This window comes from Sorex araneus, chromosome 6, assembly GCF_027595985.1.
Source record: "Sorex araneus isolate mSorAra2 chromosome 6, mSorAra2.pri, whole genome shotgun sequence".
Classification (NCBI taxonomy): domain Eukaryota; kingdom Metazoa; phylum Chordata; class Mammalia; order Eulipotyphla; family Soricidae; genus Sorex; species Sorex araneus.
In genome coordinates, this window is record NC_073307.1 from 116139537 (window position 1) to 116157503 (window position 17967).

At 40.6% G+C, this 17967-nt stretch overlaps 1 protein-coding gene across 1 annotated transcript; it reads right to left on the reverse strand.

Annotated features, from left to right (window-relative positions):
• Positions 1 to 3581: 3581 nt before the first annotated feature.
• On the reverse strand, positions 3582 to 16957 carry PSMA1 (proteasome 20S subunit alpha 1). The gene is made up of 10 exons (XM_004613580.2): positions 16670 to 16957; positions 15249 to 15293; positions 14893 to 14994; positions 14086 to 14189; positions 12281 to 12369; positions 11153 to 11223; positions 10905 to 11034; positions 8463 to 8542; positions 5969 to 6079; positions 3582 to 3926 (listed from the first exon to the last, which is right to left on the reverse strand). The coding sequence occupies exons 1-10, from the start codon at positions 16670 to 16672 to the stop codon at positions 3870 to 3872; spliced, it is 792 nt and encodes a 263-aa protein (XP_004613637.1). The 5' UTR covers positions 16673 to 16957; the 3' UTR covers positions 3582 to 3869.
• Between the last annotated feature and the right edge of the window lie 1010 nt (positions 16958 to 17967).

The following is a 17967-nucleotide window of genomic DNA, read 5'->3' on the forward strand; positions in this document are numbered from 1 at the left end:
AGTTCTTCCAATGAGGGACGCTAGTAGTGAGACAATCCATGTTCATTTCTTAACAGAGTTTAAATGTCTGTATCTGCCCTTAGGCTGGAGCAGCTTTAATGCCTAGTATGGCTTAATGCCTGGTATGGTTTCTGCTATTTATTTAGTAACGTCCTTTTTTATGATTCGTCCTGAGCACACAGAAGTTTGAAAACTTTTTTATACAAAAAGAAAGATTCGCAGTCACTTTAAAGACTTTTAATATCTTCGAAGACCTTCGGTTTTGTCCATTTCATGCTTTCCCCCTCTTACCACCCCCCCACCTCCGTCACCCTCACCCAACCCCAATTTGGGGGGCAGGATTTTTATTTTTTTTTAATGGTTTAGGCAAAATACTGTGAATACTCTGTAAATCCGGACGGTCTTTATTGCGGTTACCCTCAGAAAAATAGAGCTCAAATAGATCTTCACTTGTCTAAAATTTAGCTATTTGAAATTCCTTCTTTTTGAAACCATTAAGCAAACCCTAAACTTCGGGGCAACTAAAATATATCACAAAGGCCATATTCCAAGAATGTAATGTCAATGAGCTACATAAAACTTTTTTTAAATTTTTGGGTCACACTTGGCTGTGCTCAGGGGCTATGTGGTGTTGGGAATCATGAGAAGTGCCCTATCTGCTATATTTTCCCTGCCTATAAAACTTTTTGAGATTGATTCCCACTCTGCCCCACCCCCCTGCAGCATTCTTTCCTTGAGATCAATCCAAGATTGGTGCTAGTTTTTTGCAGTTTTTTCCTTTTTCCCTTCTCAGAGGTGCTTGAGGGCCCAGGGATCATTGTCTGCAATACTTGGCCACAGTGCATGCCTGACAGTTTGGTGTGCTGTTGCTCAGGCCCAGGCATGTTGAATGCTACAAGGCCACTCTGGCAGCGCTCAAGGACTACAGAACTATATCAAGTATGCTGTACTGAGCTTTCAGGGCCAGTGATCCAACTTAGGGCCTACAGCATGCAAGTCATGTGCTCATCTTTTAGCTATCTCTTCCCCTCTGGAGTTTGTTTTGATTTGGGGGCCACATCTGGTGATGCTCAGGAGTTACTCCTGGCTTTACACTCAGGAATCACTCCTGGGACCATATGGGATGCCAGAGATCTACCCAAGGTTGGCTGAGTACAAGGCAAGAAACTTTGTCCTATCTCTCCCATCTCTAAGGTTCTTTTAAACATATTTCATAAATGCCATTACTTAGTTCTCAACCCATTTGACTTTAAGAAGTGACAATCTTTAGCAGAAAAAATGTCCCAAAAAGCATAAAAACTAGACTTAATAAGAAAGTGGTTTTGGGGGGCTGGAGTGATAGCACAGCAGAAAGGGCGTTTGCCTTGCATGCGGCCGACCCGGGTTCAATTCCCAGCATTTCATATGGTCCACCAGCACCGCCAGGAGTGATTCCTGGGTGCAGAGCCAGGAGTACCCCTGTGTAATGCCGGGTGTGACCCAAAAAGCAAAAATTGAATAAATAAATCTTTCTTAAAAGAAAAAAAAAAAGAAAGTGGTTTTGGCCTACCATGAGTATAGAACTAATACCTATTACAGTTGCTTTGGAGGCAATTATATCATGTTACAAAACAAAATTTGAGGTTTAAAATGAGCAAACTATCAAAGCTTTTAAAAAGTTTTATAAATCCTTTAGTCTTCCTTTTATCACTGGCAAGGTATATTCTTAAAAAGTTCATTGAATAGGTATCAGGACCTTATAGAGTTTAATACTTCCTGACTTATAAGATACACTTGACTTATTTTTACACTAGCATGTAAATTTGTTTTTTAGGCCACATCCACCTGTGCTCAGGGATCACTTCTGGTGGATTTGGGGCACCATGAGGTGCTGGGGACCAAACCTGGGTCCATCATGTGCAAGGCAAGTGCCCAACCTGTTGTACTATTAGTTATTTTGAAAACTGTTTGAATTATATGTTATTTAAGAGCAAAGCTCTTGACATATATTACAACATTTTAAGTATTTTGGAAATCAAGATTTAGAGTGAAAAGGCACTTGCCATAAAATACAAAAGGTCAAATGCTGAAAAAGCTCATATTACCTGAATCTTGCCATCTACTTTACTGATCGTTAATCATTTCAGTTCTTCAAAGTAGCACATATAACACAGAGGATAAAAATAGAGCAACAATAAATTCCAGATAAACTACCTTTTGTATACTTTTGTATTTTGATAGATGTGAGGACACTAGTAGGAATTTTATTTATAATTACTCAACACAGGCCAAATGGAGTAACGATGACACATTAAACAAAACAGTCAAAAAAGGTACCACAATGAAATCTATAGTGTTACATTTTATTGTGCTAGGAGATTCTAAGACGTGGATTTCCTTTCCATCTCTATATAGCCACTGAATCTGAAGGCAGTAGGAGTCCCACAGAACTTATTTACTGGTTTATTGTGTGTATAAAAAAGCTAACAGGTACTTTTTGTAACTCTAAGCTCTAACTCAAAGCTTGGCCTTGTCTCAAGCTCAGACTACTTCCCGAGCAGCCTATTATTTCACACAGTTCCAAATTTAGGATATTCAAAAAACTGTCATTTTATCTTATCAGTTTCCCTTTAATAAGTAACGTGTTACTACAGGTCTTAAGAGTTTTAAACAACATGGAAAAAAATTAGTGTACAAGATGTTTTCCCATGAATTAATTTAGATTTCATAACTCTCCATTGGACTTCCTTAAAATGTTATTTACTTGCTCCAAACCAAAAATAGCTAATTACTAGGAGTAAAAGATCAAAATCCAAATTCCTTACCTGAAAACTAATTGTTCTTCTTTAGGAAAATATAAATCTAAGAAAATATACGCATCTCTTAGGATTATTAACAGCATTTTTTTGGTGTGTGTCACACCTGGCAATGCACAGAGGTTACTCCTGGCTCTGCACTCAGGAACTAGTCCTGGCGGTGTGCAAGGGACCATACGGGATTCGGGAATCGAACCCGGGTTGGCTGCATGCAAGGCAAACGCCCTACCTACTGTGCTATCGCTCCAGCCCCTTAACAGCAAACTTTAAGTGGTTTGTTTCATTTAAAAAATTACTTTTTCTAAATTTGAATTCATTTTGCATAGTGCCCAATAAAAATTGTTCTGCCATATATGTACACTATTCATAAGAAAAATGCAAAGTTTCCTAAAGGTTAAAGTGGGAGTTGCGTTGGCAGGATAAAAGAAAATGATAGTTTGTAATTAAAACCTACCAGTGTTTTTGATGCTTTTCAGAGACCAAAGTTACCGCTACTGCCATCTGCTGGCTGGAAAGTTTTAATGTTAATATTGCCTTTACTACTGTGGGGAAGAGGTTTTAATTGACATTCTCAGTACTGAGATAAGCTTGCATTCGAAAACAAATCTCCATGGATTCATGGTTCAGAGAAATAAGAATGATATAGGGTTGTGACAGCAAAGAGATTTTACTTTTTCCTCAACACTAAAAATAAAGCAAAGACCAACTGGAATCTCAAGCTACTATTTACAGTTGAAGGTATTTGTATTGTAACAAATAAAGAACCAAATAAAAATCCAATAGCCATCAGGTGAAACAACTTTATTTCACAGTAGTCCTTAAAGACACAAAGACACTATGTTCTTCATATAAAAACATTAGTAGATACCTATACTTTCTAGAAATTATATAGGCCCTTTTAAAGAAAAATGCACCTCATTATATGGTTTCAGTAAGATCGCTTGAAAAAGCTTCTTATCTGGCTGGACTCAATCCTAATTACTCTGAATCTTTTGGTTCAAAGTATGGAGTATTTTCTTCATCACGTATTTTTGCATTTGCACGTACTCGTTAATATATGTATTAACTAGTTACTTAATGTTCCATTGGCTCATCAGCCTTTTCTGCAGGTTCGTCAGCAGGTTGAGCAGGCTTAAAAGAAAAAAACAAAAATTATGTAAAAAGAGCATCTGACCAATATATATTTCTAAATTAAAACTGTTACAATTAGAAAAAGCTTTTTTAAAAAAGAAATTAGGAAATATTTTTATATTTATCCAGTTACTTGTTAAAAAAAAATTTAAACATGGTTTTTGAAAAAAGATGGAATTCTACAGTTTTGTAAACCAAAGCATCATGAACAATTCCAGTACGGTCCCACACTATCTTGCTCACAAATAAAAGTCATCTTTTTTATTATTAGTGCTAGTTATATCACTTTTTAGAAATTCTTTTCTCATTTATTACTAATAAGCAGTAAAAATATAATCAAACTAGTTGTAGAATACTCTATTGCATTCTTTCATCTATCCTAGTTCCATTTTTTTTTCTTAATTGAATCACCGTGAGACAGAGCATTACAAAACTGTTCATGATTGGGTTGCAGTTATACTATGTTCCAACACCCATCCCTCCACCAGTGTAATTTCCTAGCACCAGTGTTCCCCCAGTTTCCCTCCTTCTCTGTATAGTCCCCCACTCAAGCCTGCCTCTATGGCACGCACTCTCTCTCCTCTCTCTCTCTCACTGTAGGCAATATGGTTTGCAATACACATGCTGAAGAGTATCATGTATGTCCCTTTATTACCTTTTTTTTTTTTTTGCTTTATGGGTCACTCCCGGCTATGCACTCAGGAATTACTCCTGGAGGTGCTCAGGGGACCATATGGGATGCTGGGGATCGAACCCGGGTCAGCCGAGTGCAAGGCAAATGCCCTACCCATTGTACTATTGCTCCAGCCCCCTTTATCTACTTTTGACACTCAGTTCTTGTCCAGTGATCAAGTGTGTGTGGGGTGAAGGGTAGTTAACATAGAGGAGGGCCCAGTATGACAGTAGCTGGAAACCATTTGTCCTAGTTCTTACTGATTTAAATACAAATCTTGCTTCTCTAATACCAACAATGTCACCTAATATCCTTTTCAAGTTCAAAATTAATGACATAGCCAGAAAAATAGTATGTGGCAAGGCACTTTCCTTGCATGTGGCCAACACAGATTTCATCCCTGGCACCATTTGCGGGCCCCCCTCCCCCCAGCCAACCAGTAGTGATTCCTAAGTGCAGAGTCATAAGTCAGCCATAAACACAGCCAGATATAACCCAAAGTTCCCCTCCCCCTCACCCAAAATGAGAAACTAATGGTGTTGAAATTCTTTATATTAAGTATCTGTAAGTAATAAATTTGTATTTTAAAGATGCAATAAAAAAAAGACCATTATTTAATATAAGATTCACACTTAGTGTACAAAGCTGGGCTATGATAAACTTTTTCTGTCTTCACTCTTGTAGGATCTTGGTCTTTCTATAAACTTTAACCAACAGAATATGTAGAAGTGATACTGCAAAAATTCTGAGCAGGGACAGAGACTGCTGAGCACAAGCTTTGATTCCCTGATTACTGCCAGGAGTGACCTTGGATTAGAGAGCCCAAAGTAGCACCTCAGGGCCCACTACCTCCAAGGAAACAAATTTTAAAAAATCCAAAAGAATGCCTGGAAGCTTTGACTTTTCAACTTTTGTAAGCTCCAAGCTACTACCCTGCTAGAGAACCTGTGAAGAGGCCCTAAGATTGAGGAAAAAGCCCAGCCATCCCAGCAGAGGTTCCTATCTTGTTGCTGTCCTTCTAATACCTTGAAAGTCTCAGAATGCTGAATAAAGCTACTGTGAATGTTTAAGCCCCACCTTTCATCAATTAGCATTCTCAAGGATGATCAACAAAAGAATCATATTGCTGTGATGAACCCCAATCCATAGAATTTTAATAAGAAATGACAACCAAATCATCAACTAGTTTTGTGTTTACAGAGATCACTGTCCTCTTAATATTTTACTTACTCAATCCCTAGTTTTCCTGTTGAAATCTGAGTTACAAGCCTATCTCAATAACTGAAGATAATAACGGCAACCTTATATACCTGTGGTAGGAATAACAATTTATGACAGAATTTAAGCCTTTTCGTTATTATTTATATACCTGTGCCTTTCTCTGAGGTCTTTCTTCGAGACCTTCCAGGAATGGAGATACATCATCATCATCATAAATCGTAAACTCCAAGTCTTTACCAACAATTCCAATAGAGACATTCTGAGGGAGACAAAAAAAATTACAGTATCAAGTATGTATTACTGTATCATTCTCACCCCATTGTTCGTAGATTTACCCCAGCAGGCACCAGTATTCTCTATTCCTCTCAGCCCTGAGCTTTTTAGCAGCTTACTCGTCTTTCCCAACGACTGGACGCTCTTTCAGGGTCAGGGTAATGAGACCTGTTATTGTTACTGTATTTGGCATATTGAATACGCCACAGGTAGCCTGCCAGGCTCTCCGAGATATATATATATATATATATATATATATATATATATATATATATATATATCTGTTACTGTATTTGGGATATGAATACGCTACCGGGAGCTTGCCAGGCTCTCCCGTGCGGGCAATAAACTCTCAGTAGCTTACCAGGTTCTCCAAGAGGGAGAATTAAGGCTATCAGATGGTGTGCAGCCGTGACATACTTCATTCAAGTATGAAGGTTGAAATAATTCTTAAAATGCTGGATGAAAAGCAGGACAAAAATTTCATAGAACCCTTACCTAAGACTTAAATTGGGGAAAAAGGAAGAAAAAACTAGCAGTCCCTTTTGCAGGTTAAATATTCACTTTTGGTAATTATCAACAACTTCAAATACTGTATCACCAAAAAATCTGCAGTTTGGCTCAGTCAGAATGAAAATGGGCTATGGGTCAGTGTGAGGAACTAAGTCACACTGATACTAAGAAACAATAATATTTGTTACCTGTGTAAGTTAAGACATGGTAGTTTCATTTTCTTTTGTTTTTTGAGTCACACATGGTAGTGGCTCAGAGTTTACTCCTGGAGGTGCTTGGGGGACCATATGGGGTACAAGGGATCAAATCCAGGTTGGGCACATGCAAAGAAAAAGCTCTATTTGTAGTTCTATACGTCTAGCCCTAAGACGTGGAAGTTTAACCAGGAAATTTGGAATTATAAAGTGCTGAATACAGTAGAGGATTAAAATTATGCTCTACATGAAGTAACTAAAAGCCAATCTTAAAATTTTTCATCACTGCTAATCAGTTCAGTAAGATTAGGCATATACATATATGTATGTCATGATTCAGTACAAATATGAAATGAGGAAATAAAACATCTAAGCAAACTTTTCCAAATTGGAAATGTTCCCAGTACAATTTATTTTCAAAATGAAAATAACAGTAATTTTTAAAACCTAAAAGAAAAATTACCTAAGTCAATCATAGTATTCCTCACTTAAACTCTTTTGTTATGCCCCACACACCCCATCCTCACTTAAACTCTTTAACAGCCTAGAGTAAAATCAGAAGCACAAACAAGGGTTACTAGAAGACAAAGTGTAGCCTCCATTACTCTGACTCCATTCTTTTTTCCTCTTGATCACGGGAGTCTAAACCCACTGGTTTCTTTGCCTATTACTATCTATACTCAAGATCTGTTACATATATTCTATGGAATTATATTTTTTGGGGGTGTGGGATGGACATACCTGGCTATGCTCAGGGATCAAACCTGGGTCAGCTTGGGTAAGCTGTGTGCAAGCAAACACCTTATCCGTTGTATTATCTCTTGAGCCCCTCTCTGGAATTTTTTCTTCTTTTTCCTCTAGAATATTCTTGTTCTAGACATCTATATGGCTCACTCACTTCTTCTAGATCTTTTCATTGAATTTTCTCTCAATGAGGCCATTTTGGACATAGTCAATTAGTCATTCTCCTCTTAACCATTTATCTATAATCTTTATCATTTTATAATATACAATATACTTCATTTATAGGTATACTAGCTCCTGACACTTGGGTATATGTTTCAAAAAAGTCAAGATGTTTGTCTATTATATGCCTACATGTATGAAATGCTCAATCACCCATTTGTTAACTGAAATAACAATACAAAGATTTCCTGGGATGAACAATAGTACGTGTGGGTAGGGCACAGGCCTTTTATGCAGCCAACTAGGGTTCAATCCCCAGCATCCCACGTGGTTCCCCAAGCCCACCACAAGTAATTCTGGAGTGCAGAGCCAGCAGTAACCCCTGAGCAACACTGGTTATGGCCCAACACTACCCTCCTCCGCCCATCCTCCCCCAAAAGGAATAATACAAAGATACAAAGGTTTCCTATCTGTTGAAGAAATGAAAATTCTACATTGGATTTACCAGTTTTAGTGTTTTATACCAAGTATGTTTTTTTAAAATGACATTTCAAAATCATACCACTTATTGTTGAAAAGGAGCTCAGAGGCAGAATCTGTGATGTGAATGTAGGAAGCCCTGGGTATGATGCCTGGTAGCATTAAAAATACCCAAAAATTAAAAAAACTGTAAGTATACATTCCTTATCACTTACATTTATGCAACATTTTTATCAAATTGTAATGCTGCTGTCTATAACTGCAAAACATACTTACTTTTGTAGTTAGGTCCTGTTCTGCAGGAAGAGTCTCTCTCAAAGCACGCAGACCATGTTTAACCAGTTCATTCAAATTGCCTACATAAAACAAAATAATACTTTTTTTCTTAATTAAGAAATAGAGATTCTGGGGCTGGAGCGATAGTACAGTGGTAAGGCATTTGCCTTGCATGCGGCCAACCCAGGTTCGATTCCCAGCATCCCATATGGTCCCCCTTGCACCACCATGAGTAATTCCTGAGTGCAGAGCCAAGCCAGGAGTAATTCCTGTTCATAGCCAGGTGTGACACAAAAAGCAAAAAAAAAGAAAAAGAGAAAGAAAGAAATAGAGATTCCTTTAGCAATTTAATCTGACATGGTTCTGGTCACCTACCAAGTACCAAGTATATTATAATAGAAACAGTCCAAAGTTTAATATTTAACATTTAATTTTCCAACAATAATTATTAGCAATAGACAACTATACTTCATGAACGGATACACATCTTGTTACTAAATTTGACCATTCTTATGTTAAGCCTAACTCTTAATTCAGAAATGCTATAGCTCAACGTTATGCAGAATATACTCTGTGAAATGTTAGTTGCTATATTTGCTCTTGATAAAAGTAGTTTCAAAGTAGGCAAAGTATACAAATAAAAGTATAAAACAAAGTCCTTAAGAGGGCAGTAGTGACAGTGCAGTGGGTAGGACACTTGCCTTGAACACAGTCATCCTGAACCCAATATGGCCACCGGAGTACCACCAGGAATAATCCCCGAGTGCAGAGCCAGGAGTAAACCCTAAGCACTGACTGGCCCTCCTTATCCCGCCAAAAATTCCTTAATATTGATAAACTGGGGGCCTGGAAACTGCTCAGTGGCAGTGTCTGCCTTGTAGGGAAGAGGCTCAAGTTTCCTCTCTGACACAAACCCACATACTGAGCACCATGCCAGCAGCACTATCACCTGGGATTCCTGACACCAAAGTAAAGCTCCTATGTACTACAACCAAATGTGTATAAACACTAAAACTAAAGTGTGACCCTCAGCCAGCACTAGAAAATAAGTATACAACTCCTAGTGAGCACAACAGCCAAAGTGTACTAAAATGTGCAACCCCTGATCATCTAAACAACAAAAGGAGGAAAATAGAGGACAGGGGTGAGGCCTCTCAGTCATCAGGAAGGTCTAGAAGGTCAGCCAACCAGGTTGGTGGTTCAGTCTAAAGGCCCAGTATGCAATGCTGCTTTGGTCCTGCAGTGCCAAGGATAACTGGACCAACCAGAGCCATGCTTAGCTGTGTTTAGGAGCTTCCTGGCTTGAACCCAGTGATGCTCAGAGGGCTAAGTAGTGCTTAGAATCAACCTTCTAGGCAAATACCCTATTCATTACAATATCTACCAGCGCCAGGAAAATGTTTTAGTGAAAAGATAGACCAAAAAAAAAAAAAACCCTCAACAAATAATCAGTAAATTGAATCCAGATGTTTTCAAAGACATTTATATTATTTTATTATTACCATAACGGAATAACGGAGAGATTTATTTCAGAGATTTAACATCTAAAAGTCAACCAATACAAATCAAAATAATACGAACAAGAACAAAAACCAATTGCTACTTTAACTAATGACCAGAAGTATAACACTCAAGGCTTTTGCATAAGGAAAGTGCTTGAAAATCTGGCCTGCTCTAACAGTAAATCTTGTTATCTTTTACCTTCCTTCCCACAGATAAACTACCTTTAAAATTATTTATGGAGTACTTATTGCAGAAATGACTGTGTAACTAAAAATAAGAAATTCAGCAAGAACAATATTACAAACCTTACAACTGGTAAGTGGTCAGTACAGTGGTTCTCAACTCTAGAAACACTGAATTAGTCTGACTAAACTAAAAGGCTGGGAATACTTTTTTTTTCCAGATGTCCAAACTACTACTGTGCCAGCCAGAAGGGGTTAAAAAGTACTATGCTTGAAAGAAATAATAAATACATCATGGAAATAATTTTGTGAAAAACACTTTCTGTATTAAGTGAACATATGAGTGAAAATGAGTGAACATATTTCTGAACTGCGCGGCTGCTTCATGATGATGACAGACACATCATCATAGAGGGAAATAAATATATATGCCTCTTGGTTAGCCTGGCAAGCTACCGAGAGTATCCTGCCCACATGGCAGAGCCTGGCAAGCTCCCTGTGGCGTACTTTATATACCAAAAACAGTAACAATAACAGGTCTCATTCCCCTGACCCTGAAAGAAGCCTCCAATCGTTGGGAAAGACAAGTAAGGAGAAGCCGCTAAAATCTCAGGGCTGGGACGCTGTTTATAGGCCACTCCGTAAACAACGGGATGAAAAACGGGATGACAATGATATAGAGATACTTTCTGTAAGGTGACACAGTTTTCTTCACTTAAGGTATGTGTTTATTATAAATTTTTAAAAAATTACTTACAGTCCATAAACTCAGACATGTGTCTCTCCAAGTAAGTACGAGCTGACTGAGAACGGGCTCCAATGGACATAGCTCTGCAATCAAAATAGTTAGCAGATGGACAGGTCTGGAAAATGTGAGGACCCATATCCTACGAATAGAAAAGAAAATAAGCTACATAATTCTTGATTTTGGGTAAGCTAAAAATGAGAAAATTTCCAATCAATTTTGGAAAATCATTAAAACATAATAAAATTCTGTGAACTTACATCATAACCAGCAATAAGCAGCCCAACACCATATGGTCTCCGGCCATATCGCTGTGTTGGTATCTGGGTCTCTTAAACTAGTTAAAGAATCTGTTACAACACCAAATAGTTATTACCTTGACTTTCAAGTTAAATATTAGTTAACAAAGATCTTTGGCTCATCTTACCTACTTGGGAAGGGGCGAGGGGGTGGAGAAGTAATAGCAAAATGACAAGTTTCCATGTACAGACCCTTTATTAATTTTGGATATAAGGGGTCGAGGATTTTCTTGACATATAGAATCATTAATGGGAAACTTTAAATCTTGAAAATTGAGGCAGAAGTGATAGTAGAGCAAGTATGGCATGTACCTCGCACACAGCTAACCAAGGTTCGATCCCCGGCATCCCATATAGCCCCCCCAGCAACACCAGGAGTAATTCCTGAGTGCAGAGCCAGGAGTAACCAGAGCATCGCTGGGTGTGACTCCTCCACCAAAAAAAAGAAACAAGGGGGCTGGAGCAATAGCACAGCAGGTAGGGAGTTTGCCTTGCATGCGGCCGACCTGGGTTCGAGTCCCAGCATCCCATATGGTCCCCTGAGCACCGCCAGGAGTAATTCCTGAGTGCATGAGCCAGGAGTAACCCCTGTGCATTGCTAGGTGTGACCCCAAAACAAAACAAGAAACAAAAAAAACAAATAAATCTCTTAAATTGAAGTATGGAGAGTTTTCCTGAAATTAATCTATGTGTGGAAAATAACAATTGTCTATAAGGGCTGACGAAAGAGACATTCACTTACTTTCAAGGTAAATTCAAGGTAAAATTTCCCACAAGTATGCTAAATTTTAAATTCTTACTAAAAAGTTTTACTATTTTAAAGCTGGAGCAAAAGTACAGCAAGTAGGATGCTTGCCTTGCACTGGCCGACCTGGGTTTGATCACTAGCACCCTATATGGGCCCCTGTTGCCCAGCCAGGAGTGATTCCTGAGCACAGAGCCAAGAGTAAGCCCTGAACACTGCTGGGTATGGACCAAATAACAATTTTTTTCACTGTGTTACCTATGGTTAATATTTAATTATATCCTTAATAACTAAGGATGAACCCTTTAAGATTTACATCCATAAATGCTGAAAAAAAAGGATACTGCTTCCAATTAGAGACACAAGACGAGACACAGGAAGAGGTCTGTCAAAAACGAATCTGGAATCCAAACATTCCTGGCGCATAAAATTACTAAAAAAGAAACAAGAAAAACGTTAAATCAGAGGAGTATTTCAAATAACATAGTCTGACTTCTTTTTAATTCTTTCCAGACATTGCACAGATTACTTTCACATACGGGAACCAGACAGACAGGACTACAAAGGTACATTTCTGTAATAAATCTTGGGGTATATGGGGTTTGTTAAAGACCAGACCATTCCTTAGCAATGAGAAAACTTTGCCTTCCTGACTTCTTATAATAGCGATTGTTAAAGAGCAAGGGGGGAAAAGCATCTTTTATTCTTCCCACTATGAGCAAGTTAGTCTTAACTCTAGATCTTGAACCATCAAAAAGGAATACCTACTCAACCTTTTTCTTTAGTCTAAAAAATTTGCAATTAGACAACTGCAAGAAATAGAATCCATACTAGACATCCATATTTCTGCCTATGTACTTCTACATATAAGCAGTCTTTGAAAAGATAATGAACAATAGATTATTATTACTGTTAAAACTGACAAGATTCAATAAGTCCACTTGGGAAGAAAAAAGAGAATTCCTGCCTCATTCTAAAAGCCAAGATAAACAAGGGCTTAGTGCTTTATTTCCTTGTTTCTCTGTTTTATGTGCATGTCATATCTGATAACCAAATGTTGACTACAGATATCAAGCTATTTGTTCAAGCACGTTCACTTAAGTCCATTTCCTAAGTTCGTCTAAAAGCTCATTGCTCAATATAACAGGTACTAACTTGTGAGCATTAGAAATGTGAGAGGCTGGAGAAACAGCACTGTAGGTAGGGCACTTGCCTTGCATTCGGCAGAACCAAGTTTGATCCCTGACATTCATACGGTCCTCAAAACCTACCAGGAATGATCCCTAAGCTCAGAGCCAGGAGTAAGCTAGAAGCAGTGCCAGGTATGGAACAAATATACTTGCATGCGCGCGTGCACGAAATATGGCTAGTCTGGTATGAGTCACAAATGCAAAATACAAAAGAAATTTCAAAGACAGTACCAAAAAAAGTGAAATTTCATTGATAACACTTTAATAAGTCTTTGCAATGAGATTTTTATCTCATTGCAAAATGATTCTACACATCAGTGTCTCAATTTATTTATGTGTGTATGTGTATGTTTTGGGGACATACCCACTGGTGTTCAGGGCTTACTGCTGGCTCTGTACTCAGAGATCACTCCTGGCTAGGCTCAGGGAACCATACAGGACATCAGGGATCTAACCTGGATTGGTCACATACAAGGCAAATGCCGAACCTGCTTCTATCGCCGGAGCACCCAAGCATATAGTGTTAAACAACATAAATTGGACTAACAAATATCAAATAATTCAGTGACTACACAAAAGTATTGAAACTAACATAGGGGGTTGGAGGAATAGTACAGCACGTAGGACGTTTGCCTTGCATATGATCAACCTGGGTTCTATTCCTGAAACTCTTCATGGTCCCTTGAGCCCAGAGTGAGATTCCTGAGTAGAGCCAGAATTAAGTTTTTAGGACGTCAGGGCATGGGACAGAAACCCTTCTGCCAAAAAAAAACAAAAAACCCACAACCAAACAACAACAAACCCCCCTAAATTCAAAGTGGCTAAGGTATTAATAATCTTAACTTATAGACACTCTGGCAAATAATTTCTTAAATTATGTTCTCTAGACCTAGACCTATAAATGTAATTTATTATAAATGAGTAATGATGTTTCTTTTGTTTTCTATGATCACACTTACCATAACAGTCTAGCATCTGCAGTAAGGCCCGCAATAGAGATACCAATATGGTTGTCAACATGGAGAATTTTTTTCTGATGAGCTGCAAGCTCTGACTGTGCTCTCTAAATAGAAACATTGAAAGATATAAATATAAAAATAAGTTCATAATTTTATTATGCAAATTAGATTCCCAAACTTATCTGGCCCATTATCCCCTTTTCAGGAAAAGAAAAAGCACCCAGCATCCCATGGAAATATACTTTTTTGAAAGCAGAGTACCCCCATCCACAATTTGCAATAGAGAGTATTACTGCCTCTGATTCATTCAAGGCCCACCCAGAGGATGGTATGCATTTGATAATTGTTTTCTAAAGATGGAAGACAGAGCTATGGATGTAGCTCAGTGGTAGACTATTAAGTTTCGCATGTATGATGTCTTGGGTTGGATCCCTAGTACAAGTATATACACATATGCAAAGGGCACAGGGGATCAGCTCAGTGGCAAAAAGTACCTGCCTTGCTGTAACACAGGCAGAGTTTGATCTTCTGTACCACCTCCATATGCAAAGCACAGTCTTAGTAGCTCTGTTGCCCAAGACTCCTGGGACCACAACAATGATGTGTGCTATCTCCAGCATACAGCCAGAAGCCTATTCTATGGCCAGGAGTTCAATGTTTAGGAACAACAAAGTGGGCACTGCAGTGACTCCCTGTAAACAAGCACTACGACTACATGAGTTGACTCTCACTGCAAGAGGAACAAAGGAAAGAGAAAATAAAATAAGTAACTACATAAAAAAAAGGAAGACATATTTATTGTTTTACCTTCAATGCAACCAGCACTGCATGGGTTTTTGATTTCAGACCAACTGTGGCTGAACCTTGTTTGACGGCTTCCATTGCGTATTCAATCTGATGAATCCTGCCCTAAAGAGAAAAAGAAAATAACACATCTTAGTCATCTTATAAATTTAAATTTTTATAAATGAGACTTCCCAAATCTCAAATGAACACAATTTAATCTCAAATGATTCCCCCCCATCAGGATACATATGTGAAAAATAAAGTTTCTTCAGGAATGCTTAAAATGCTTATAATCCCTTTATCCCCACAGCCTACAATCTCTAATTATATGGAGTCAATCAAAAGTCACTTCAAGGTAATACTATAAAACATTTTACCTGAGGGCTCCAAACAGTGACATCATTGTCATACTGATTGCGAAACTGAAAGTAAAAGAACAAAAAAGGACAGTCATGTAAGAAAGTTACACGTCCCAAATCCTGCTAGTCTTCTTATCAGGTACGAAAGGTCTCCCATGTATGTATTTCCATTCAGCATGAAGGCAACAAGGTAAAGCACAAAATCATCACTATTACCAAGAGCTTGGAGAGGACTGGGGCAAGTCGATTTTGAAGGGTCTTAACTCCTAACTCTACCATTGTCCACTAGGCCTGCCTTTGGGTCAGCTACTAAAACGTACCCAAGTTAACTTTGCTGTCTCAGTGGGACTCGTTCCTTCTACAGGTTCCTAGCAAATGATCAAGAGCTACCCCTGTCCTTTCACTAACTTAAACATCTCTGAGAAATTACTTTTCTCACCCAATCTTCGAAAACCACGCCCCCTTTTAGACTTCCTAGCTGGGGACAACTCTTTGAAGTTTCCCTCCCATAAAACAGGGCTTTGTAGGCAGGGTCCTGTGGGATGAATCAAGACAAGAATCCTCCCCTCCGGGAGAGAGAGGTGGACTGAGATTAGTTACCGCCACCGAATTATTAGTCGCGACGCCGGTGCTGGAATATGTCTATACCACCCAGTGTCTGCGAGAAAGAGTGTGTGTGTGGGGGGTGTGTGTGTGCGTGTGTGTGTGCCGGGGGTGGGGGCGGGTTGCGGGTTGCTGCAGGGCCAGGCGTGCGGGGAGCCTTCCTCTCGGTCACTATTTCCTCAGGTGCAATACAACAACGTGACGTGACAAAATGACTGTAAAGGCCCTCGAGGGAAGCGGTCGATGGGACAGGCCGCCAGGAAAATGGACGCGGCCCAGAAACCTAAACCCGGGGCTAAAGTTCGCAAATCGGCAACACGGGGAGAACGCCAGCCCGGACCCCTATTCTCTTCACGCGCTCGCTCTCTCACACGCTCTTTCTCTTTCACTCATTCACTCACACATTCTCATTCTCATTCTCTCTCTCATTCTCTCTCTCTATCTCTCTCTCTCTCTCTCTCTCGCACACACACACACACACACACACACACACTTTCTCTTTCTCTCTCGACAAAGGGTCACTTTCGAGCAGCACCAGGACTTCACTGCACTCGAGGGATGGCCGCGGTCAGCCCCCCGAGAGCCCAGTGCCCGAGTCCGCGCTGAGCGGGAAAGGGAGCCCCGGGGAAAGGCCGCACGGAGCCACCGGCCGCCCCCTTCCTTTCCCCGCCAGGCCACAGATGCTGAATCACGGCCGGAACCCTCCCGCCGCCTCAGCTTTCCACGGCCGGGGCCTCGGGCTGCCTCTGAGGACGGCAGGACAGGAGGGCTGGCCATCCCCCAGCCCGCGCGGACCCCGGCCCCAAACCCTGCCTGGGATTCCGGACCCAACGCACCATGGTTCCGGCGCGGGTCAGGCCACGGCCTTCAGCAGAGCGGGCGATCCACGGCGAGCGGACGGAACTGCCGATCGGCGATCTGCAGGGCAGCCTGAGGGCGTTTGACGGCGGCGGCGCAGGCCTGAGCAGTCGAGCCCAGGTGACTCGAGCGCTCGGCGCGCCGCGGGTGGGTGGGGCCTCGGACGGAGGAACTGACTTTGGCGGGAAACCCTGGGCGGGGCGGGGCCGCAGCCGCAGAGCCGCCGGGGGCTCCCGGTCGAGGCGCCGCTCCTGGGATGCGGTGCAAATTCCTCACCGGACTTTTTTACGCGCTGGAAATCGCTAGAGAGGACAACTCCGAGCCATCTAGTGAGCCTGTCCGTCTCTGTCAGCGTCCAGAGATTTGGGGTTGCTCTGTGTCCGTGAGAACGACCACCAAAAAAAACCTGTCCGTTTCTGGGTGTCAACCATACTCTTTGGGGGGAGTATTTCACTTTTTATGTCTTTTTCGGGTGCGGTCAGCGAGTCCCGGCGCTCCCCGCTCTCCCGCGCGCGCTGGGCATGCGCGTTACCATGGACAACGAGCCTATCCCTGTCGCCTGCGTCTCGGAGCGCATGCCTTTGTTTCTAGTGGGATGCTTTTCCCCCACCCCAGCCCCAACCCCTCCGAGAACCTGTGTTTCAAGTCCACGTGTGATTCGTCACGGTTTTTATTATTAGTGGCACCCATCAGACAGCTCCCGGAGGGCACTGATGCTTTTCTGTGCCTTCAGAACCGGACTGATTGCCACAGAGAAGAGGTCACTGATCCCTATCGAAAGAAAGTGGGCATTTTCTTCTATAGTCTCTCTTTTGAGAGAATATCTTGGTATATCCTCAATAAAATAGTTTAGCAAACAGCTGCCAAATTGACGTCTGTCGACTACCAATGATTTCTTTTCTTTGTGAAGAAGATGACACGTGGAAGGGCATTTCAGGATTTAAGCTTTGTAGATGAGTAAGACTCGTATCTCTTTAGTGATTTGCTCAGATTCAGAGAAAATTGCCATCACACGTTTTAAAATCATCTGCGGTTATATATTTTGAACATTTTTTTCCCATGTTATTTTTCAAGTTAAGCCTTACGCCTTAGTATTCTTTTTGTTTATTTTGGGGCCTTACCTGGCGGTGCTCAGGGATTATTCCTGACTCTGCTCTCAGAAATTACTCTTGGTGCTGCTGAGGGGACCATAAGGGATGCAGGAGATCTATCCCGAGTCAGCAGCATGCAAGCAGGACCTTCAGCAGGCTCTACTATTTAATCCGGCCCCACTCTT